The sequence below is a fragment of the Leopardus geoffroyi genome, chromosome C2, assembly GCF_018350155.1.
Source record: "Leopardus geoffroyi isolate Oge1 chromosome C2, O.geoffroyi_Oge1_pat1.0, whole genome shotgun sequence".
Lineage (NCBI taxonomy): Eukaryota > Metazoa > Chordata > Mammalia > Carnivora > Felidae > Leopardus > Leopardus geoffroyi.
The window spans coordinates 132,621,919-132,646,725 of NC_059333.1; the positions used below are offsets into that span (position 1 = coordinate 132,621,919).

At 40.3% G+C, this 24,807-nt stretch overlaps 1 protein-coding gene across 6 annotated transcripts in view; it reads right to left on the bottom strand.

Annotated features, from left to right (window-relative positions):
* LOC123611579 (collagen alpha-4(VI) chain-like) overlaps positions 1-24,807 on the bottom strand; it is a 122,195-nt gene that overhangs the window by 50,522 nt on the left and 46,866 nt on the right. For all 6 annotated transcript variants that reach the window (XR_006718740.1, XR_006718739.1, XM_045503672.1 and 3 more), the window contains exons 13-22: positions 21,444-21,515; positions 20,353-20,379; positions 17,377-17,421; positions 15,132-15,185; positions 11,892-11,954; positions 11,506-11,571; positions 7,623-7,676; positions 7,470-7,505; positions 2,755-2,817; positions 934-996 (exon numbers count right to left, since the gene is read on the bottom strand). Coding sequence is in view for 4 of the 6 variants with exons in the window: in XM_045503672.1 (XP_045359628.1) it covers positions 934-996; positions 2,755-2,817; positions 7,470-7,505; positions 7,623-7,676; positions 11,506-11,571; positions 11,892-11,954; positions 15,132-15,185; positions 17,377-17,421; positions 20,353-20,379; positions 21,444-21,515 (543 nt within the window). In the remaining 2 variants the exon portion in view is untranslated. The remainder of the gene's footprint in view (positions 1-933; positions 997-2,754; positions 2,818-7,469; positions 7,506-7,622; positions 7,677-11,505; positions 11,572-11,891; positions 11,955-15,131; positions 15,186-17,376; positions 17,422-20,352; positions 20,380-21,443; positions 21,516-24,807) is intronic.

A 24,807-nucleotide genomic window follows, 5' to 3' on the forward strand; every position in this document is an offset into this window, starting at 1 on the left:
TTGCATCCTTCAACATACAAAATGCTTCATATACACATTTAACGTCTGGGCTGGTGGTGGGGTGGGGGAGAAGGAGGGAGGCGTTCTATGTAAGAGGCCACATCTACCAAGCTCTGAGCACTGGAGCGATGATCTGGCTACTAGAGGGAAAAACGCCATTTGATTAAGAGATCAGGAAGACAAACACCTAGACTTTCACCGGCTCCAAACAGAAAATACTATCAAATGAGAATGAAAATAATACAATCGGTACAAGGCTAGACTTTTTCTGATCGAGAGTCAATACGAACAGAACTAGGGCATAGGCCATCCTGGAGCTGCTATTTTTGAATCTCCAGATCGAGACGCTTATCCCTAACTTAAACCATGCTGCTCAGAATTTAAGCTATGTCAAATGCTCCCATCATCAGGAAGCCACTCCTAATCATCTGTCTCAATGTGGTCTGACGCTTCTATGAACCACTGGGAGACTGGGTCAGGAGTAGAAGGGGCACTAGAAAGAACAAGTTGGAAGCCAAATCCACCATGGACCGTCCCCATGACAAATCATTTTTAATCCCTTTGAGCCTCGGTTTCTTCATCTATAAAATTAGGATAGTAACGCTTCCTTTTATGCTTGTGAGGATCATATTGGCCGTTTATACCTCTGTACAGCTCTATTTTTCCTTGCACTAGAGGTAAGGCACGATCAGTTTGTGTTAAACACCCTTGGGGCTCTAACCCAATCTCACTGATCACCATATTCCCACAATTTACCAGAATAGAAGGGGGTACAGCCAGTGATCAAGTTAGCTATTTCTAGAAACCCCTGATACCTACCAATTCGAGAACAAACAGTGTAGCTTTATGTTATTTATCCAGGAACACTCAGGTGTATGAATTGGCCACTGTTAATATGCAACTCTGCTGTAGTTTTTCATTTTTCAAACGTACCTTAGCACCCAGTAAGCCTTTTGGTCCAGAATTTCCTGGTTGTCCTTGCCTTCCTCTTGGTCCCTGGTTCAAAGATGACATTAGAATTCAATCAGTGTTTATGGTCTATTTCCCATGTAACCACAAAGTCGCCTTGGTCACCAACGGGAGCACAAATCAAGGTGCCCTGACCCATCACTATCACATGTATCACACTTTATTCAGCAGCATCAGCACCAAAGCAACCCAGACTCACTCCATCTGAAGCACTGGATATGAGCCTTCAGCATCCATATTTGTGATCACCTCTGCAGTTGAATCTGATGAGCCCTAAAATCTCAGAACATTGCTTTTATATTTTAATACACCCAACTAGTTTTAAATCCTCAAAGGGGAATGAAAGGGGCTGCTGGGATATTGATCTCCTCTGAAAGTTCAACCTTCTCTGTACACACACAAGGGCACATTTTGATTTTATCAAGAACCAATAGTACCTTTAAGAAGCCGAATCGCACTGGACACATTGCTGGGGAGTTACTCATTTTCTCCCCAATCTATTTTATTGTACTGATTTCGACACTAATTTTTCTCCAGCTTTTCTGAAAAAAAATGCTTTCCTATTAAAAGCATTGATCATGGCCTCTATACTCCTGGGTGAGGTATTGTAGTCATCTATTTAAATACAGCATCATACCCACATCCCAGTGGGAGGTGAAATTAAGGAGAGGTTTTATTGATTATCTTGCTCATGGTTCACAAACCAACATGTTCCCCTTGCGTTCAGCAGTAGGATAGAATGAATATAAAAGAGAAAGCCAGGACACAACAGTGGCGGGGGGTCCAAATTTGAATTAAGCCAGCGATCAAAATGAAGGCAAAAATATATCTCTAGGTTGTTTTCCCCTACGTTCAGACACTTTTCTATCATAAAATAAATACAATCCCTAATTACACTTTGATTACCCATTTCTTCCTTTAGTACCTTTGTCAAGTCGAAAAACAACAGAAACCTTTCAAAGTTATCACCTGACACTCATAGAGTTTTTAAGGTTATGGAGAATGATTCAATGTGTGAGTAAAATGTGTTGTTTTCAAGTTCTTCCACTTGATACTTGGGAACAATTTGGCTTTTAAAAGAAAGATGTAGAACATGTTCCAGAAGGGTTTGCAGAATGACAGATTTGGGTTATGCTTAGAAGATTCCAAAAGAACTGGACGGGGAAATTTAAATTTCCAGTTATCACTGAATCCTTTACAACACCCTGCTTGAGGGCAAGACTCTTCCTGGCCTTAACGTCCTTCCTGAAGGTCCCACGCCTATTAGCAAAGTGACTTATGTATTATAGATACTCAATAAACACTTCGCTGATTTTTTATGCCAAACTGAATAAAATTTTAATGAATTAAGTACTGTTTGAGTAAGTTCAGTACGGTTTCAAAGGCAGTAATTAAGAGCACAGAGTTGATAACTAGACTGCTTGAGTTTGAATCCCATCTTTATCATTTACTAACTGTGGGAGCTTGGCCACTTTACCTTACTTCTCTATCCCCCCCCCCCTCCACTTCTCTCTGTAAAATAGGGATAATAATCCCCCCCCCATTAAAGGATTAAATGGGTTAATACAAGTGCTTAGGGCCATATTTAAGACATCTTAAGAATTCATAAATATTGCTATTAGGGTTCAACCTGCCCAGGAGAGAGATACACAATTTGCTTGGGAAAGGCCCTGGAAAAGAGGTATCCAAGGCCATTCTGATTTATGTTAAATCTCCATCCAAGTATCTAAGTTATAATTTCAAACAAATATCCTTTAGCACTAAAATCAACTTCACTGATACAACCTGTGGGCCTGAGTATCCAAGCTCTCCCGGGTAACCCCGTTCACCGAATTCTCCACGCATACCCTGTTAAAATGAACAAAACTTAGTGAGTTCACCAGGCACCCTTAGGGTTCCTATTGAAGGCAGGCTTCCCTGCAATATGTCATTTGACAGCCACAAGAGAAAGATAGGAAAGATTTGATTGTCTGTGCTCAGTTCTCTTAGGATATGGAATGCGAGAAGATATGGGGGGAGGGGGATCCACTTATGTTGCAAAGCCAGATTTTTTTTTTCAGTTTTTGCATGACTCTTTCCAATGTCTTAGCTTAGTGATAGAAGCAAAAACACCTTGTTTAAACAACTCAAGCTCCCATTTGACATAATAACGGGTTCCTAAAAGCCCATCCATTCCTTTTAAGGGATATGGGCTAAGTACTCACTGGTGTTAAGGACTCTTATCCCACGTGAAGGAACCCAGAATGTTGAACACAGCAACAAGCGTGACATTCTGGGGGAAGGCACATGAAGCACAAAGAGAAAGGGCAGAAACCTGACTTTAAAACCCTATGGGTTCTTGTGTGGCGCCTGGGTGGCTCAGTTGGTTAAGCGTCTGACTTTGGCTCAGGTCATGATCTCACAGTTTGTGGGTTTAAGCCCTGCGTCGGGCTCTGTGCTGACAGCTCAGAGCCTGGAACCTGCTTCTGATTCTGTGTCTCCCTCTCTCTCTGCCCCTCCCCTGCTCATGCTCTGTCTCTGTCTCAAAAATAAATAAAACATTAAAAAAAATTTTTTCTAAACCCTACGGGTTCTTGAAACAAAACCAAAAATAAACCCTATAGATGCTTACAGGATTAAGCTGGCTCTCTGGGCAAAGGGTGAGCCCTTAACATGATTCGTCTAATAACTGACTTCATTTCTCCCTCATATTAAAAGTTTCACTTCTACAGAGAAGATACATTTTCTAAGATTGAAGACAATACCCATTTTGTGAATTATTCTGCCTTCTTTTTCATGTTGCTCATGTGTCGGAAAGGCTACTAATTATTCATAGATTTGCAAAGAGAAAAAACCTTAAACTGAGAATTAATCACTGTGTAGGTCAATTCCTCGTGCTTCTTAAGTTTTTTAAACCGTTCAGGTAAATGGGAAGCACTCCTTTTTTTTTTAAGTTTTTTTCTTAAATGTGTATTTATTTATTTTTGATAGAGCATGTGAATGCACATGAACAGGGGAGAAGCAGAGACAGAGGGAGACAGAGAGTTCCAAGCAGGCTCCGCGGGGTCAGCACAGAGCCCAACATGGGGTTTGAGCTCACGAACCGTGAGCCAAAACCAAGGGTCTGATGCTTAACTGATTGAGGCACCCAGGCATCCTGGGAAACACTTGTCTTAATCATTATCGTTATCTTATTCTGCTCTTTAACAGTTGACTTCTAGATTTATGAACATAGCTAAGTTTTAAAAGGACTGTAGCTAGAAATTTTGAAATAGGTTGTGACAATCTTTGCACATCACATTAGTGACATTCAGAGTGCAACATCCTGAAAACAACTTGGTTCTATATAGCCAAGTTCAAACTCTTGTTATACCTCCACGCTTGTACATTTATATTAAGGGAATCATTTCAGCAAAGCAAAAGCAAGAACAAAACAAAAAAACCTGTAATACAGTTTTTCTTTTCATCACTAACCACAATATCTGACAAAACAGAAATTATCTAAATGCTTAACATAAGAATAGTTTAGCAAATAGTTGTTCTTCTACAGAGTATGCTATAATATATTTAAATGATAATAGGATGATTTGGAAACAGAAAAGCAGACTGTAACATAATATATCCATTATAATAACTCCTATTATCTATCTCTTACAGAAAACACACAAACATGAAAATAATTGCAGGAAGCTAGTGAGCTTACACTTTAAAAATGATATTTCCTTTTTTAATTTTTTTTTAACATTTATTTTTTATTGAGAGACAGAGAGAGACAGAGCATGAGCATGGGAGGGGCAGAGAGAGGAGGAGACACAGAATACAAAGCAGGCTCCAGACTCTGAGCTGTCAGCACAGAACCCGATGCGGGGCTTGAACTCACAAAACCGCGAGATCATGACCTAAGTCAAAGTCAGACGCTTAACCGACTGAGCCACTCAGGCACCCCTAAAAATGATATTCTTAATTAAAGTTTCCCCTTATTGCCAAAATAATCTATGCATTGACTTGTCTGCCATAATACAATATTTTCCATAAACAAAATCTTATTTAAATTTTCAACGTATTATACATCTTGTAGATGTCAGCATATCTAATTTTATAGACAGTAATGAGCCATATTTTCCCCAGATCCAAGGGATGCTGTAATCTGGAATTCAGCACCCTTGGAAACTATAATCTTCCAACACGACTTGCTCATCGTTAGCAAGTCACAGCCTCAAAAACATAAATGAATCTATGTGACCAATGTTCCAACACTAGGTTAACTAGCAAACTATTGACATGTTAGATAAGTCCGCTTCAATATGATTTTATCTCTTATTTAAAAAATCAAAGCTTGAATAGGAAAAAGAGCAGACAACTACAGGGATTCATCAAGATTACAATGTGTTAAATGGAGAGGTCTCCTATTAAAGACAGTAGTTTGCACACATTTTTCTCTGCTCTCAAAATGAGCGGTTACTGTTCCACAATCTTTCCCAATAAGAAAACAGAGCAGAGGCCCAAGCAGCAATTGGTCTGAATCCGAGCAGGAGGTCAGAAGGCCAGAAAGGAGAAATCCAAGAGAAATAAACCTCACATGTTTGAATATACTAGGTTACTGGTTTTGTCAAAGAGCTTTATAGTTAACTGGCAAAGTTAATTTACAAGCAAATGAGGAGACAGAGTACCTCAGAGAAAATAAGAGTTATATAGCTGCAAATAATATTTACCTAGCAATCGTATGAACAATGAACAGTCTTGACCAAAAGTGGAGAAAGTAAGTATCTCGCAAGGATGAGTTGTGGGAAGTGTAAGAAGGAGAGGGATAGGTTAAGAAAAATCTTTATCCCCCCCATAGCAAGAAATCAATAGAACAACATCCCAAACTGAAAACCAAGAAATACCAAAGTAACCATGCTGTTTAGAGAAACGACAATAATACCAGAAGGACTTAGCCCGCAGTGAGTTGCTCCTGAAGAGCTGGGAAGAATGGACAGGGAGATAATGCAATCTGACTTCAAATGTATGCACAGGCTTCACTCTGATTTAAATTAAATTTAAAATAACACAGGAGATGGGGGCGGGGGAGCACGTAGGTGACCTGGTTAGTAGGTGTAACTCTTGATTTCCACTCAGGTCATGATCTCACAGTCATGAGATCAAGCACCGTGTTGGGCTCTGTGCTGACAGCATGAACCCTACTTGGGACTCTCTCTCTCTCTCCCCCACCCCTCTCTCTGTCTCTCAAAATAAACCTTAAAAAAAACCCACAGGAGATGAAGTGACATAGGGAAAGAAAAATAACCATGACCCAGCTGAACAGAGAACCCACTGTTAATGGATATTTAGATAAACGATATGTAGTGTCACAAAAGAATTAAATGATTCAAAAGTAGGAAATTTCTTCCACTGCCTAGAGCCACTTAATTTCTCCAAAACAGTCTATTTCTTTCTGCCTTTTGGGGATAAAAACAGTAAGATAAAATGATAGTTCCAGACACTATTTATTTCATAAGTATTAAAACCAAATTAACAGGAAATATCTATTTAAGAACTTATTTCAAATCCTAATATTTTGTGAGAAAAAAACATTTCACTTGGTGTCAACAAAACTTGTTTGGATTTTTGAGACTTGAAATTTCTTAACATCCGTGCTTTTCCAACACTGTTGTTATAAAGACACAGGAGTCACGTCTTCTTTGTACCTCGGAGGTCATTGCCCAACACACACACACACACACACACACAGACACACAGACACACACACACACGGGCTCAGAGTTGACATAAATCAATCTGTGATTTTCCTCCATCACTAAATCAGGATGATGCTAGAAAAAATAATACCAGCAGAGCATGACCACACTGTATTAGAGAGAAGTCTACATAATAAACTTATTTTGTAAAAAAATTCCAAAAGGATCCTGATCTTTGGATTTGAATCCAGCTCTACCAATTATTATTAGTATGTAGCCTCTGACAAGTTTTGCTAAACCATATTTTCTCTCTTATTCATAAAAGGGAACCAATGATGCTCATAACTCTGAGGGTTGTATAAAGGTTTACAGAAGGTGATAAAAATAAGGTCTAATGCTGTGACTGGTGCCAGATAATTGCTTAGTAAAATACAATTCCCCCACAGAGATATCCCCTTATCCGACCCTCTAATCGCATCCTTCCCATTTGGATAAATGGTAAAAGCTCGATCTTTTTCCTTCATTTAGGGACCATGCAATCCCCTTAAGCACTCATAGGAAGCCCCACTTCTTTACATGGAAAAATCATTATTTCAGAGGTAAAACCATTTTTCACTAAGGTATTAGCTTCTTTTCAATCTAAATGAAATACTCCAGGTTGGAGGGGAAGCAGGGAACCATACAAACTTTGTCTTCTTCGTGGAAAAGGTCCCATGAAAACCTCTCAGTGATCTTCCTGCAATCTCAGACAGCCCAGCCAGCACTCCCCTTGACCTCAGAGAGAACTCTTTAAAGTAGCCATACGTGCAGAACGTAAAGCAAGTCTTTGCGGAAAGCACTGACCTCCAGCCCTGGCACACCGCGTCTTCCTCTTGACCCCTAAGAACAGAAGGGAAGCAAAGACCTTAGCAAAAGAAACAACCCAATTTTCACCCCAGCCTACTTTACTCTTCCACAAAAGCAGGTGAAATTCAACGCAAGAGTGGTTATAGTTACCTGAGGGCCAACATTTCCAGGTTCCCCCTGAGGTCCGTCAAAACTAGACCTTCCCTGAAAAGGAAGAAGTAAAGGGAATATAAGTTTCGATGTCTACATCCTTCTGGGTTTACTCTTCAGACATGGGCTCTCTAATACAGAAGCCACTAGCTACGTGTGGCTATTAATTTTAAATTCATTAAAATTAAATTAAAATTTTAGCTTCTCAGTTATACTCGGCACATTTCAAGTGTCCAGTAACTACACATGGCCAGTGGCTACCATATTAGCACAGATATGAAATATTTGATCTCAAAAAGTTCTGTGGGTCAGCGCTTCTCTAGAAGCAAACGGATTAATTCTGGTGTTCTAAAATATCCGCACTGTAGGCATCCTCCCCCAAAGATTGTTCATGTGACAACTCTTCAGGGTTCATCGTGCTGCGACAGTAGTCATACACGTTCCCCCAATGAGCTATGCTTAATATTTGAAAAATACTGGGATTTCCCTTTCTACCCATCCTATAGGTACAGAGTGGCAGACAGAACCAGAAGGTAGATGAACGTGTCTCTGCACATGTGGAGCGATCAGTATGCACAGATGATGATGGAGGGAGAGGTTTTACACACAGTCACGATGAGGAAGCTTTGTGCTGCTCTCACTTCTTTAAGCCCAGAAGCGGGAAAATAAATGGTGTCCAGAGAAAAAAATGAGTCCATCTTTCAGGAGAAACAGAAACTACCTTGGATGCCAAGGAGGGACATTTTAGATACTCAGTAAAGTCCCATGCTAACTCAGTAAGAACACAGAAACAAGGTAAGAATGTGAAATACAGAAATAAAAGCATTTGTGCAAAGCTGTTCTTCCAACGGTTGCTTATGATAGATTAGATTCAAAAACAATATAAATATTCCACAACATGGAAGGAAGCGTTGATTAAATTATGGTAGGAACGCTTATTGAAATAGTATGCAACAATTACAAATTACGTTTATCAAAAGTTTATAAAGGAGAAAAAATGTGTTATAACATTCTTTTCAAGTATATTAAATTTGCTGAAAGAATAATTTATCCCAAATACGGAGAAAGATAAAATGACAGTTCCTCATTTCTTTATATTGTGCTAGAACATTTTTTAATAAGCCAATGGGATCCTTATTTGACTTTCTCAGGGAAAGTAATTGCATCACCAAGTTAGGAAAGTTCTGTAAACTTACTTTTTTTTCTTGGTTACTGGAACTATTCATTTTTTTCTTTATATTTTATATCCTGTATTCCCAAATATCTATAGTGTTACTTTTACTGTAAAATTTTTTTTTAAATATAGTAGGCTGTATGAGAAAGGAGGCTTTAGACAAGGCACTCTCACAACTGGTCTAGATATAAAAAAGATTCTTTCTTAAAACATTTATCATTTTCTCACTTCAATAGTAGACAGTTTTTTGCAGCCAGCGTAGCAAAGGAGTCATTTGGGCAGATGTTGGAATCATTGGGTAAAAGACTGTCGGGAAACAAGAAATTTACAATCTCAGTATCACTGCCAGATTACTTGATCATTACAAAGAGGGGAAAAGTGTGTTTACAATGACTAAGTCTCATGAACAGCATCTTAATCAAGTGACCAAATTAATGTACCAGTAATGAGACAGCCAGACATAGTTTCTCTCCTGGTGACTGAGAAGGCTACAGCCTTACTTAATCTCCTGAAAAAAAATATTTAAACTGAATCTTATCATGAGGAAACAATCAGACAAATCCTAACTGAGGGATGTTTGGCAAAATAACTGGTCAGGAATGCCCATGTCACGGAAACAAAGGACTGGACAACAGCTGTGACTGAGGGATACTACTGAGGCAAGACAACTAAACATACCACACAGTCCTTGATCAGAGCTCAGATCTTAGGCATCAGCATGTGTTTTGCACTGAGCCTTTACAGAAGCAGCCTGCACCCCAAGCAGCGAGAGGCCCCGCCAAGCTCCTTCCCTGGGGACCACACTCAGCATCTCAGCATCCAGCCGCCATAGCTTTGAACTCTGGGAGCATCCCTGCATCTCAATTTATTTGCTCATCCCTTAGCAAGATGTGTCCTAAGGTATCAGAGAAGCCTAGAAGAGGTTATTTTGAGGGGTCTTGGAACACTCAAATATGTTTCCATATAAATTAATGGTAATTGTTTCTTCGCTGACTCCATTTCCGCTTCTGATTGGTTTCAGAGGAACTCTCTGCTTTCGCACAGCCAAGGAAACTTGTACCTAGGAAAGATTGCCCCCTAGAGGTCTGTCTTCTAATGACACTTACCAACCTAGAATTTCAGCATTCCCAGCTATAGGCTTGTATAATTTGTGAGAGTGACTTCTATTACCCAAGTCTATTCAAAGAATATTTAGCACCCTTCTTTGAGCTCGGAATGGGAGTAGAAACCATGTGGAACACAAGTTCACTGTTACATGGCACCACCTCAGAGGGTTCCAATTTTTGTTTGCACACACAATTCAGGGATCTAATGTTCTAAGTTAACCCTCAGCTGAAGTCAGTGATGGAGACCTCTGAAAACTGAGAGCATGAGACTTTCCCCATGGCTGGGGTGCTGTGATGCACACGGTACTTGACAGTTTGTATAGAGGCCTGAGTTCTTTCCAGCTGTAAAACCATGAGCAAACCATGGAATCAAAGCTCAATTTATATGCCTTCCTTCCCATGACGCCCATTAACTCATGGGAACTTTGAAATGGTTTTTCTAACCTTCCTACCTTATAGATGAGGGAACTGGGACCCAGATGGGTTAAGGGTTGCTTCTCTTTGCTCAATTCTATAACTGATTGGCTATTCACAGGGCTCTCCAATCTCAACTCACCCAAGAGTTGAGGGCTCAATTCTATAACTGATTGGCTATTCACAGGGCTCTCCAATCTCAACTCACTCTCAATGGAGTTTGTCCAAAATAACTGTAATTCACAACAGGATGAGAAATTCTTGCAGCAAGGAGTTACAGTTTTCTCCCATAGCTACATAATAATGATCTTGTTACAAACTGGATTTTACACAGGACCTGGCCATCTACAAAATGGATGCAACCGAGTCACAATTCAGGGAAAAGAATCAACATCCTAAGGCTTTGTCAAAGGAGGCAAACTGGAGTTCAAAGGAAATAGAGGTTGCTTTACAGTTATAAACGTTTTGCTGTGCAGACCTTGTTTCTGGAAATTTGGAATCACAAGATGTGAGGACTGAGGCACTTGGGGTAGTTATCTTTCAGTCATGCATTTTAATAACCAGGACATCAAAAAAATTCTAAAGATGGCTTCCAATCAGCAGCATTTGCAAAGTGAACAAGTTTTTTTCCTTTGGTGCTACCTTCTGTCATAACACTTCCAGTTTTCAAAACCAGATAAGGAGCTTATCTCTAAAACTGGCTACTACTCGATTCACATCAGTCAACAATGGCAGTGGTGGAAAGCAAGTCAACAGTGTAATGTCCTGACTGTCTTTTGAATCAAGGCATCATGATGACCTTGGAGAATTTTTAAACTGCAAAGATCTTAGGCATCACGGAGCCTGATGCTTTCACTTTCGAGGTGAAGAAACCAAGCACAAAAGACATAAAGTAACCTGTACTGCTAGTGTTGTGGGAAATGAGATTTTTTTTCAAGATAAAAAGAAACCACAAGACAAGGATGCAAGAACATAAGGATATAACTGGGGATTAGCATTCGGAGCTCTTGTCTCCATGGGCAGTGGAGTCCCAGAGGTTTGCTCCCTAGTTTTCAGTGCTGATCCAACCAGAGTGCTCTAGCCTTCCTCACCAACTAGAATTTCCAACCGCCCCCTGCACCCGCCCCAGCCCCATCTCCACCCCACCCCCCATGTACCAATATCACCAAGTCAACAGAGATGATCTTACCTGATGTCCACGCCTTCCTTTTTCTCCCTTAGGGCCTTGGATGAAACTATCTGCTCCAGGATCCCCCTGAGAAAAGAAAAGGTTGCTTACCTCAAATGGACAGAAAAGATAGGAAAAGAAATTACAGGAAGTATGATTTTTTAAAGGCATCAAAGTGTACCTTTTTAATTGTCTGATTTTGCTTAGAAATCCCAAATACCCAATGCAATTAAAGTTGCAAACTCTTTAAGAACCCAAATGTTCTATAAGATGGATCTCCTCACAAATCTCTTATTTGTTGCAATGCTAAGACAGGCTGAACAGATGCCTCATTAGTGAATAATTAATTGCTCTCTGACTTTGTGTCTAAGCAAACTGTTTATAAGGCCCTGGATTAAAGCACTCACAGGATCTCCCCTTAACCCAGGCTCTCCACGCTTTCCAGGTGGTCCAGGTGGTCCCGTCAAGCCCTGAAATCACAGGGGGAAAACTGTGTCACATTAAAAGATCATCTATTGCCCAAAGGAAAGAGAACATTAAGAGGCAAAATGAGAATCACATTAAAAGAGCAATTTAGTACTTGAACTTTAAAGCATTTGCTGCCCAAGAGGTGAGGAGGAGATGAAGAAAAGAACATACTTTTACTGGAAATCTCTGATATATGTGGCCCTAGGTATGCATGACCTCACCGTAGGTATGTGAACCCTTACAACTCAGGAATTACATACTGCATGCAAGGAACCTGAGGCTCAGCAAAGTTGGACCCAGTTGTCCCTACCACCAAATTCCTAATCTTTCCACATCTCCCTGATACTCTTACACAGAAACACACGTGAGAAGAAGGAGGTGGTCTCTACCACAAGCAGGGGCAGCACTGGCACAGCAAGATCTCATGAAAAAGAGGCAAATGAGAGAAAAATGCTTCTGGAGCTCCTACTCTAGAAGGGGAACCAGTGAAGTGAAGCAATTTGCCATAGGACTATGACATGATAAACAAATGGTGGCTTCTCTTAAAATCTGTGGTTACTGGTACTCTCTCTGCGTAGTAGTTCCTACAGAGCCACGGCGTCAGGGAGAGCCCCCACCCCAGGAACCTTCCTCAAATGGGGTTATGTGCCTGGTTCTAGAGGGTATATGCCACACTGTGAGGACAGTGGAGTGGGACCCATCTCTGAGATATGGTTCTCAGACACACAGGGAACGGAATGTTCTCTAGGCTCTAAAAACGGCCACCTCATAATGTTACTCCTCCTTACCTCTTTCCTGGCCTGATATAATGGTAAAAGGGAGTTAGTTAATTCTAAATTCCAACCCTACTGTTCAATTTACTAGCTAGGTGAATTTTTTTGACTTCTCTAAGATGCAATGTTCTCATTTGTGAAAGAGATATACCCATTTTATCAAGCTGTTATAGAGATTAAATGGAATAATAAATTAAAATGCTGAATACAGAGGCTGGCATTTGGTTCTTATCATGATGTGCCCAACTTCCAGTCCTTCCTTTTTCTGACCCAGAAAATCCCAAATCCCTCACCATGGCACTACATTGACTCTAACTTGCCCTTCCAGACTTTCTTCCCACTCTTTTTTTTTAAGTTTATTTATTTTTGACAGAGAAAGAAATAGCAAGCATGAGCTAGGGAGGGGCAGAGAGAGAGGGAGACACAGAATACAAAGTAGGCTCCAGGCTCTGAGCTGTCAGCACAGAGCTTGATGCGGGGCTCGAACCCACGAGCCATGAGATCACAACCTGGGTCAAAGTCAGATGCTTAACGACTGAGTCACCCAGATGCCCCTCTTCCCACTCTTTATACCTTTTATCTCACCCTCCACTCCTGTGGACTTGGAATCATTATTTGTCCGAACTCACACTGAGCTCCGCTAACTCTAAGCCTTTCCTTTTTCTTTGCCTGGAATCATGTGTCTTAACAGGGCTGTGTGTCTCCCTCACAGAGGTCTATGAAAAATGCCTTGATTTCCTGTACTCCCTGGAATGCCGGGGTCCTCTCCTGCCTTGGGCACCATGATCAATCACCACAGGACCTTAGTATGGAAGGCTGACCTCTTGCCCCCTTCCCTCCTCCTTTACCATCTGGTTGTTACTCGTCTTTCAAATTGCATGCCATCCTCACTCCCTTGATGAAGCCTTCCTGAATACACAGTCTGGATCAGATCCCCGTCATTTATCTGTCCTTCATACCCTTATCTCAGCCATAACCTTACAGCTACTTTGTGATTATTTCATTAATATCTTTCATTCCTCACAGAGGCCAGTTTTGAGGTACAGAACCCATGCCTGTCTTGTTCCCCATTCTAAAATCATACCTGGATGACAACAGATAGATACTCAGCAAATTTTTATTATTGTTCAGATGAGGAAATGCCGCTCTAGTTTAGATTCTTCTCCAAGTCACTATACTCCCATTGATTCTTTATTTACACCATTCTTACAACCTTTATCTTATCCTATCTTGGATTATAGTTCTTCCTGTACAAATCTTATCTCCTATACTGTGAATAAGCTCTTTGTTGGTCACAACCATGACTTACTTATCTTTGAACCCTTCTTTGTATCTAGCAAAACACTCTACAGGTAGGAAGAATTTGACAGGTGTTTGTAGAATTTAACTAAATTCAATGGAAGCTGAAGGCTCTCCAGTCTTGAAAGAAATGTGGTGTCCCCCACCTTCTCTAAAATCAAATCCACAAATTGCATGTTATCGATTAAACCTCCCTCAATAAAAAAACATTTCTTGTGACTCCCTGCTTTACTTATTGGGAAATCGATCCACACCTTGGGGTAAAAGTATTACTCTAATTGCATGAGGGGTCCCCAAGATAAAAAAAAGAACAAAAGTAAATAAAATTTACCTTCCCCCCCCCCCTTATCTAATCCAATCAATCGACAGAAGCTGAATGTAACAGTTCTGAGATGGATCCTTCAGACTGGATTTCATAATCTCTCAGTAATGTCTGCAGTGGGCATAGGGACCTGCTTTCCCTTGCATAGAAATATAATTACCAGCACGAGGCAGTGAATAGTCCCTGTCAGGCACATAGTGCAAATAATGTACATGAGAAGGATGTAGAGAAGGGAGAGAGCAAGCACTACAGGCTGACATGGTCAAGGAGGGTGTCCTGAGGAGGAAAGAGAGGAGCTGGAGATTGGAGAAAAACTGATATTCAAATAAGCCCTGAAGGTGGAGGCAGGGAAAAACCACTCCAGGATGGGGTGCCTGGGACGAGCTAAGACACAGCGGTGGGCATGCACAGGAAATCTTCAGGGTACAATGAGTGGTACAATCTGATTGGGAAGGACCCTTCTGGCCTGAGAGTAATGAAGGTCGTGGCTGAGGGGCCTGGGGTGTGGGACTGGATCACTGGTGACAGGGAGTTTTGCAAAGCCCATGAGGTAGGACGCAGTGATTACTGTTCCAAAGGCTAAGTAACTGGATTTTTATCACTCATTTCACTAGCAACACAGGAGGGTCTCAACTAAAGACTCCAAAAAGATAATATTTATTGCCCTTGAACTCCCGATCTAGAACTTAAACCATTAGAGGATTCTTTCCCAGAACTTAAACATAAACTATCAAGGTCAGTTTATGCAATAGAAATATGAGAGAAGAATAATTCTCACACTTTACCCGATTTCCTCTGTTTCCTTTTTCTCCAGATGACCCCGGGGCTCCACGATTACCCTAGAAAAAGAAATATACAAAGAAGCTTTGTATATCAGGTCACAGTGGGAACTTTTTCCACGTAGTTTCACATTCTAGCCAAGAGCAGAAAGGTTACCACTCTCCTTGTATGCGACAGACTAGATGCCCTGAAAAATCCTCCCTTTGAAAATCATATAAAATTCCATATAGCAAAGTTTAAAATATTTTATATACATTAATGAGCTGATAAAGAACAAGAGAAATTCTTAGAGCTCAGAGTAAAGGGAAAGTAGAAATCCAGAGAAGTAATAGCCATTGGCCATCCTGAGGACTTCTAGTCACTCTGTGAGTTGAGGAAAAACCAAAATCTCATCATTTACTTTAAAGTGATCTCAGGAGCAAGTGCCCAAGTACGTGGCAGAAGAAAATAACCTCAATTCAGGCCTTAAAGACTTCTCACAGCTGAAGTTCAATCAAAAATGAGTTTAAATCAAAAGTCATCATACACGTGAGGGAGACACCATGGCGGCGAAGCCAGTAGAAACCACAGGCAACAAAATCAGACTTGCAATGACCGTAGCTGTTGGAATTATCATATACAGAATATAAAATAAGTATTTTTAATACATTTAAATAGGTAAAAAAAAAGAATGAGTAAAATAACAAGCAACTGTTAAAAGAGAGAGAGAGGGGCGCCTGGGTGGCACAGTCGGTTAAGCGTCCGACTTCAGCCAGGTCACGATCTCGCGGTCCGTGAGTTCGAGCCCCGCGTCGGGCTCTGGGCTGGTGGCTCAGAGCCTGGAGCCTGTTTCCAATTCTCTGTCTCCCTCTCTCTCTGCCCCTCCCCCATTCATGCTCTTTCTCTCTCTGTCCCAAAAATAAATAAACGTTGAAAAAAAATAAAATAAAATAAAAGAGAGAGAGAGAGAGAGAGAGAGACACCAAGCAGAACTGAGAAAGATAGAACTTCTTGAAGTGAAAATCAGAATAAATGAAATTAAAAATCCAATGGACAGGTTAAGTGGTATATTAGACACAAGTGACATAAGGATTAATGAACTTGAAACTGAAGAAAGTGTTCAGAATGCAGCACAGGAAGACAAACAACACATGAAAGGGAGATTAAGAGACATCAGGGCAAATTTCTTCCAAAAAGAGGTAATAGAGAAAATGGGAAGGATAAAAACTTCAAAGTAAGAATTTGTTAAGGAGTTTCCAAAAACGATAGAAGGCACAAATGCTCAGATTAAAAAACCTAACTAGTCCCAAGCAGTATAAATAAAAAGAAACCCACACCTGGACACATCATATTGAAACTACAGAACACTAGAAAGAAGGAGGAAATTTTTTTTAATTCACATCCAAGCTACTTAACATATAGTATAATAATGATTTCAGGAATAGAATTTAGTGATTCATCACTTGCATATGACATCCAGTGCTCATCCCAACAAGCGTCCTCCCTAATGCCCCTTGCCCATTTAGCCCATTCCCCCACCCAACACCCCCTCCAGCAACCCTCAGTTTGTTCTCTGTATTTAAGAGTCTCTTATACTCTGTCTCCATTTCTGTTTTTATCTTATTCTTGCTTCCCCTAGAAGGGGAAATTTTTAAAGCAATATAATATTTTTTGTTAAGACTGCTGACAAAGGAACAATAATTAGTTTGACAAATAACTTCTTAACAGCAGTAATGAAAGACAGAAGACAACAGAAGCCAGAAGACTATGAAATGACATTTTCTAAGTGCCAAAAGAAAATCATTATTTCCCCAAGAACTATCTTACAAGAAAAACTGTAAAATAAAGAGATTTTTAGAGAAACAAAAACCAAAGTTTATAAACGTCATCAAAGGAAATTCCAAAAGTGGTACCTTAGGCAAAAGACACAGGATCTTTCATGATCTTTTGAAGGCATCAGTGAAAGTAACAAATAAGGGTAAAGCTAGATGAGCAATGACTAAATAAAATAATAACAACTAATTGATAGACTTGAACAAAACTAAATGGAAACAAAATACTGAACAATAATATGTATTACAGAAGGCAGTTGATTAGACCTAAGTTTCTAAGGTCCTTATATTCTGAGGATAAGGAAAAATAATAGATTGACTTAAGACTTTGTTGAGTATGCATGCTAACGTTTCTAGGCTATATCGGGGAAAATATAAATAGAGAGTATAAATGCCAAACTAGTAGAGGGAGAAACATAGAACGAGAAACTTTCTATACCTGTTCCCCATCCAAGCCATCAGCGCCTTGGTCACCAGGATCTCCCTGTGGAGCAAAGGAAGATAAACTATTGAAGAAAAGAGGACCAGGGGTACATGACTACTGCTTTGATGTTGATATCCTTGCTAATATTTTTTTTTTAGTTGGTAGAAGAGTCTAGACCTTCCGAAATGACATTTATATGCTGCATTCACATACTAAAAAACAATGATTATACACTGTTTTCCCTGACAGTTTTAAGTGCTAAAGGGGGGAAAAAAAAAAGATAAGAAAAAAAAAAAAGAAACTCAAATTTCAAATGGGTATAAAGACTTTTTTCCACTTTTGCACTGGGAACAAGTTGTCACTCTTTCAAAACACTGGATAAAACATTTCCCACTGGTTGTCTACATGTTAAAGATGGTCTGGGGCGCCTAGGTAGCTCAGTCATTAAGCATTTGACTTTGGCTCAGGTCATGATCTCACAGTTTGTGAGTTCAAGCCCCACGTTGGGCTATGTGCTGACATCCCAGAGCCTGGGGGCTGCTTCGGATTCTGGGTCTCCCTGTCTCTCTGCCCCTTCCCCCTTGTGCTCTGTCTCCCTCCCTCACTCAAAAATAAACATTTAAAAAATTTTAAAGATGGTCCTTTTGTCATTGATTTTTTTTATTTTATTTTATTATTATTTTTTTTTAACGTTTATTTATTTTTGGGACAGAGAGAGACAGAGCATGAACGGGGGAGGGGCAGAGAGAGAGGGAGACACAGAATCGGAAACAGGCTCCAGGCTCTGAGCCATCAGCCCAGAGCCCGACGCGGGGCTCGAACTCACGGACCGCGAGATCGTGACCTGGCTGAAGTCGGACGCTTAACCGACTGCGCCACCCAGGCGCCCCGACTTTTTTTATTTTAAAAAGACAGACAAATATGCCTGAATTAATTCACATAATGGAAACTTAGAAGAGCCCAGATTAAGGAGGAATTAAATGGGAGTGCATCCACGTGTATGCATTTGGGGAAACTTACAATAAGAAAAGTCCTTAAGAACTGAAAAATTGATGCTAACTAGATAAGACTAAACACTGGCCGTGGTGTGGTGACATCTCCTCAAATATTCCATCACTTCCATCTCGTGGGCCCTTCGCTTTACTGACTATCTCAGAATGACAGTTAACGTATTTATTACAAAGCATTTTTTGAAAAAAAAAAAAAAAAAGTCCAGAGTTTTGCCAGCCAAATAAAATGCATATTATGCATGTGGAATAGTTGATTCATTCCTACCATCCGCATGAGGAAATCAAGTTTCAGGCACTTTGTTTTTAATATGAAAATTATTGTCGGGGCGCCTGGGTGGCGCAGTCGGTTAAGCGTCCGACTTCAGCCAGGTCACGATCTCGCGGTCCGTGAGTTCGAGCCCCGCGTCGGGCTCTGGGCTGATGGCTCAGAGCCTGGAGCCTGTTTCCGATTCTGTGTCTCCCTCTCTCTCTGCCCCTCCCCCGTTCATGCTCTGTCTCTCTCTGTCCCAAAAATAAATTAAAAAACGTTGAAAAAAAAATTTTAAGAAAATTATTGTCAAATTGGTTTCCATACAACACCCAGTGCTCATCCCAACAGGTGCCCTCCTCAATACCCATCACCCACCCTCCCTGCCCTCCCACCCCCCATCAGCCCTCAGTTTGTTCTCAGTTTTTAAGAGTCTTATGTTTTGGCTCCCTTTCTCTCTCTTTTTTTTTTCCTTCCCCTCCCCCATGGTCTTCTGTTAAGTTTCTCAGGATCCACATAAGAGTGAAAACATATGGTATCTGTCTTTCTCTGTATGACTTACTTCACTTAGCATCACACTCTCCAGTTCCATCCATGTTGCTACATAAGGCCATATTTCATTCTTTCTCATTGCCACATAGTACTCCATTGTGTATATAAACCACAATTTCTTTATCCGTTCATCGGTTGATGGACATTTAGGCTCTTTCCATAATTTGGCTATTGTTGAGAGTGCTGCTATAAACATTGGGGTACAAGTGCCCCTATGCATCAGCACTCCTATATCCCTTGGGTAAATTCCCGGCAGTGCTATTGCTGGGTCATAGGGTAGATCTATTTTTAATTTTTTGAGGAACCTCCACACCGTTTTCCAGAGCGGCTGCACCAGTTTGCATTCCCACCAACAGTGCAAGAGGGTTCCTGTTTCTCCACATCCTCTCCAGCATCTATAGTCTCCTGATTTGTTCATTTTGGCCACTCTGACTGGCATGAGGTGATATCTGAGTGTGGTTTTGATTTGTATTTCCCTGATGAGGAGCAACGTTGAGCATCTTTTCATGTCAGGCACTTTTTTTAAACCAAAAGACAGCTGAGTTAGTGCATGAAAATAAGCACACCAAACTCCCATACTAAAATTATGCAATGTATTTGCCACAAGCCACATGGGTGAATCTGTGGTACCAGAAGATAGGAGTAAAGTTCTGTCAGCCCTTGTCTGTCTTGTCCATCACTTTGTAACCACTCTCAAGGATAATGTGGGGAACAGAATGGGTACCTACAAAAATATTTCTTGAGTGCACGAATGAGCAAATGGATACTTTGCTTCTGAATCTGAATGTAAAGTCATTCCCTGATTGTGCAGCTCCTTTCCTACCAACCCTGTCCTGGCGTCCATCTCCCATTTGATACTCAGCTTGACCAGACTCCTCCCTGCCACACCTTGAATTCAGGACCAACTCTCCCAGAGCACCATATGATGAATATGGCGGCTCAATTGTTATAGAGTTAGCAGGGCATGAAAATTATATATGTCCCTGCCTTAAATATGAAATACATACCTGACAAATAGCCATTTATTGGCATAGCCGTTTGGCTGTTAATATCATCTGACATATCCCCTTGTCAGAAAGTTTGGAGGCTCACTTCACTCAAGCAAAGGAAAAGCAAGTGACCTGTTACTTTTTCCCACAGAAATTGCTCTCCCGTTTACGAAGGGTAAGGAAGGTCACCTACCTTCTCTCCTGAAAATCCTCTTGCTCCCTAAAGTTAGGGGGAAAAAAATGAAAAGAATTGAGTTTGAATAAGATTTTTCTCTTTTAGGACACCATATATTCCCCAAATCCAAGAAAAGGCAATTAATTAGTAGATCAAAATGGAGATTTCATCTCCAGCAACTACAATGCACATCATAGCACCTTGATTACTACTGCTCCCCTTTGAGTGTGACTTAGATAAAAATCACATTGGTAACTCCTCACATGGCAGGGGTGAGCAGGAAATGATAGCGACCTGCCGCTTATTAATAGAAGAATCGTATTTTTTTCAAACAAAAGTGAGAGTACACCGGCTAACAAGCGTGAGAAGGCTTCCAGAACAACCGCACAAATGAACTGAAAGAGTAACTTGTTAAGAGTGTACAGAATACGGTAACTTTGGTCAGAGAAATTCTCCATAGGACTCTGAGTTGTAGAGAAAATTTTCTGGCCTTCTTCAAGGAGATTCTCTAATCCTGGAAGGTGAAGAGACACTGACGACACCACTGAAAAGGGAGCCCCACCCATTATCGCTGTAGGCTTTAAAATTTCAGTATTCTCAAACCCCCTTCCAACTACCAGCACTATGTCTTTTCCTGAGGGCTTTTCTCTGGCACTGGAGCCTGTCCACACGAAAGATAGGCCAGAAGTACTGGGGAATTAATATCCACTGGGACCAGCTTGCAACTAATGCCTGATAGGATTTGGTGCATATATATCCCAGCTCTCTCACCGCTTGGATGGGGTAACATTGAGGTGCAAGTTCAACACTGGCTCACACAGTTCCTTAGCAGGACGAAGCTCTATCTACCCACAGTGGTGATCTAATTGAAACCATACCCTTCTTAGGCCACCTCCCTTCCCTTAATTCTCTCCTGTCTTGATAGTATTTACTGAGATCCCCTCCCTATGAACTATTTGCACTTGACTCCTTTTCTCAGGCTCTACTTCTGGGAAACCCTACACTGGGAAGGAGCTAAAACGCTATGTTGAAGAATTAAGATTTTCCTCAAACTCAAGGGATAAAGTTGGGATAGGGAAAGAATTCCACAGCTTTAGGTCCACACTCACCTTAGGTCCTCTCATACCCGGGCATCCTTCCTCACCTTGGGGTCCAGGAAGACCTTGGGGGCCTCTTTCTCCCTGTGGAATAAAAATACACACAGAAAGAGTCAAGCAACTATCTCTATCATCATCCAACCGATTCGAATCAGCAATAGTGACCGTGAGAATGACTAAAATATGGTGCTGTCCTTCCAATTACTTCTACATCCTCAAATACCTGATCAGATCACCTGCAAGGTAATCAGAATGTTTATCTGTCAACTGCCCATATCGACAACCCCAAATCATACAAATCAGCCTTATCTATATTTTTGACCAATTCATTCAAGCCACTTCGGAATTCAAACAAAACAGGTGTGTCTGAACACTGCCTTCAGGCAGCTAAAATTGGATAAAGGTTTCCTTGTGAGCCCACAAAGAATAAACCACTATTTAACTCTTTCTCTTCTAGGTGAAATCCTGCCCATTCCTAAGGTATAGACCATACGTCACGTCCTCTTCTGAGACGATTTTTCTGTTACACTGTGTGTTATTACCTGTTTCTGTGTTTCCTGCTATATGGAGAGCTTCTAAGGAGACAAGGACTCACTTATTTATCTGTGGGTTTCCAGCCCTCAGGACGTCCATTCCGAATTTGAAGAATGACTGCCTAAATTATATTAGTGAACATAATCTTTTGATCTAGGTATTGGATAGGGAAGAGAATGATAAATAGCATGCCTTTTTGCCAAATTAATTAATTATAAATTAGAAAGTACTGTATGGCCTGTGAGCTTTCATCAAAAGAGTCTACAAATATAATCTCACTTTGATTTAAAAATGTTAGATAACTTCACCACATAAGCTGCCCAGGACAGTAAAAGAGAACATGGTAAAGTGAGAAACACTTTGGATCAAAAGTGAAAAGGTCCCAGGTTCAAGTCCTAGTTCTGCTTCTAATTTGCTTTGTGAGCTTGGATGAGCACATGACTCTATGAATTACAATTTTCTCCATTTACAAAATATGGATCTGGGTAATACTGATTCTGCCCATTCACAGGACTGTTGTATTGCATGCATGAGATACTGTATTGAAAGTACTTCACAAGTCACATAGATTAGACACATGAGGCGTTTTATAATTAGATAGCAAGAGATGAGGAGAAAAGCAGAGGTCTTGGCATCAGACAGACATGGATTTGGGCACATCGGCAACCATCTCTGTCTGACCTTAAAAGCCACGCTCTCTGAGTTTTGAACTCTACATCCATAAAATAAAGGTATTAGCACTTATCTGGAGGGGGTTGTGAGAAAGACTAAACGTCATAATGTGTATAAGATGCCGAATGCAAAACCTAACGCACAGTAGATGCCAAGTCAATGGCTATTCTCCCCCTTCTTCCTAGCTATCCACATTTTTAGGTTCAATGTATGGTGTTTACGTTTCATCTGGACAATCTAATTTTAACATATCCACTTACAATATTGCACTATATAGTGTTATCAGTCATGAATAATCGGTTGTTGCCTTTATCAGAAAATAGTTACCTACAAAACAAATGTCCCTAACAAAGCAGGGACTCAAAGGGAAAATTCTTAAAATTTATTCTTAACAAAACAAAACAAAACAAAACACGCTAAGGATAGCTATCATCAAAAACAAAAACAAAACAAAAAAAACACAAGTGTGGGAGAGGATGTGAAGAAACTGGAACCCTTATGCACCGTTAGTGGGGCTATAAGAGTGCAGCTGCCATGGAAAACATACGGTAGTCTCTCAAAAAAGCGAAAAACAGAATTACCGTATGATCTCCCAATTCCACTCCTGCGTATATACCCCCAAAGAATTGGAAGCTGTGTCTCAAAGAGATATTTGCGCACCCATATTCATAGCAGCATTATTCACGACAGCCGTAAGGCGAAAGCAACCCAAGTGTCCATTAACAGATAAACAGAAAAACAAAACGTAGCATATCCATGCAATGGGATAGTACTCAGCCTTAGAAAGGAAGGAGGTTCTGACAGGCTGCAACACGAATGAATCTTAAGGATATCATGCCAAACGAAATGAGCTAAAAATACAAATACTGTTTGCTCCCACTTTATAAGGACCTAGAGGGGCCAAATTCATACAGACAGAAAGTAGGATGGTGTTCGTCAGAGGCTAGCGGGGAGGGGCTCATGGGGACAGAGTTTCAGTTTTGCAAGATGAAAAGAGTTCTGGGGATGCACGGTGGTGATAGTTTGCACAACAGCATGACTGGACTTAATACCACCGACCTGTACACTTGAAAATGGTTAAGATGACAAGTGTCATGTATATTTTGCCACAACTAAACACTTACAAGGAAATTGTGAAGAAAAAGCAAAAAGCTGACTCTTATGACTTCTACTCACAGTTCCTAAAGTTTCAATTGCCGTGCATTCATGATCAGGTATGTGTTTGCCCAAAATTATTCCTCAGAGAAAGAGTATTCTTTTTTTTTTTTTGAAAGAGTATTCTCAAACTCGAATTTTCACAAAGTCTTCACAAAGATTCTCATATTTCGAAGTACTTTCTCCATTGCTTCACTTTGAACAGCATAGTAGTGACACCCAGTCAGTGTTAAGATATTTCTAGGATCCCTATGGATGTCACCTACCAGATCAGTTAAAAAAGAAAAAACAATGGAAGTAAAGAAATCTAACAGAGATTACTTATTTATCATATTTGAAAGTGAGACCTCGCAATTTCGGATGTTAGATGCCATGCAAACAAGATTTTTAAAAATCACTTTTCTAAGCAATAGAATTCATGATTACACTGTGGAGACCATAAAGATATTCCCACAAGAAAAATGAGGCACTGGGCTTTTGAAGCTAAAACTGAAATTTGCAATGACAGCCTTTATAAACAGGCTTAAAAAGTGGTTTATCTTAAATAACTTAGATAGAAGTGAACACAACAGACTCTAGAAAACCAGATAAGACAGTCATAAAAGAGACTCTAGGAGTGCTGCAAAAACTGATATAGAAACTCCGTGGGAAGAATTTTTAATGATCTGAGAAAATATGAGAAAGAGAGAAAAAGCAGAATTTCTTACATCATTTTACATAATGAAAGACTTTAAAGTATTTGTATAGCTAAATAAGTTAAATGTTTTAAGTAGACACTTGCCACCTATGTTCCTCAAAGTTCATATATTCTAATAGAGCAAAAGCATTTTTTTGGATGTTCTCATGGGAAAACAGGAATTGCCTTATAATGAGCACATATGTCTAATGGTTTCGAAGATAAAATTTGGGCTTACTGTGTTTTTCATTCAGATACGAAGCTCTATCCTGCTTAAAAATCGATCCCTCATTTGTTCACAGTAGTTGTTTAAAGCTATCAACTATAGCTATGATTTCG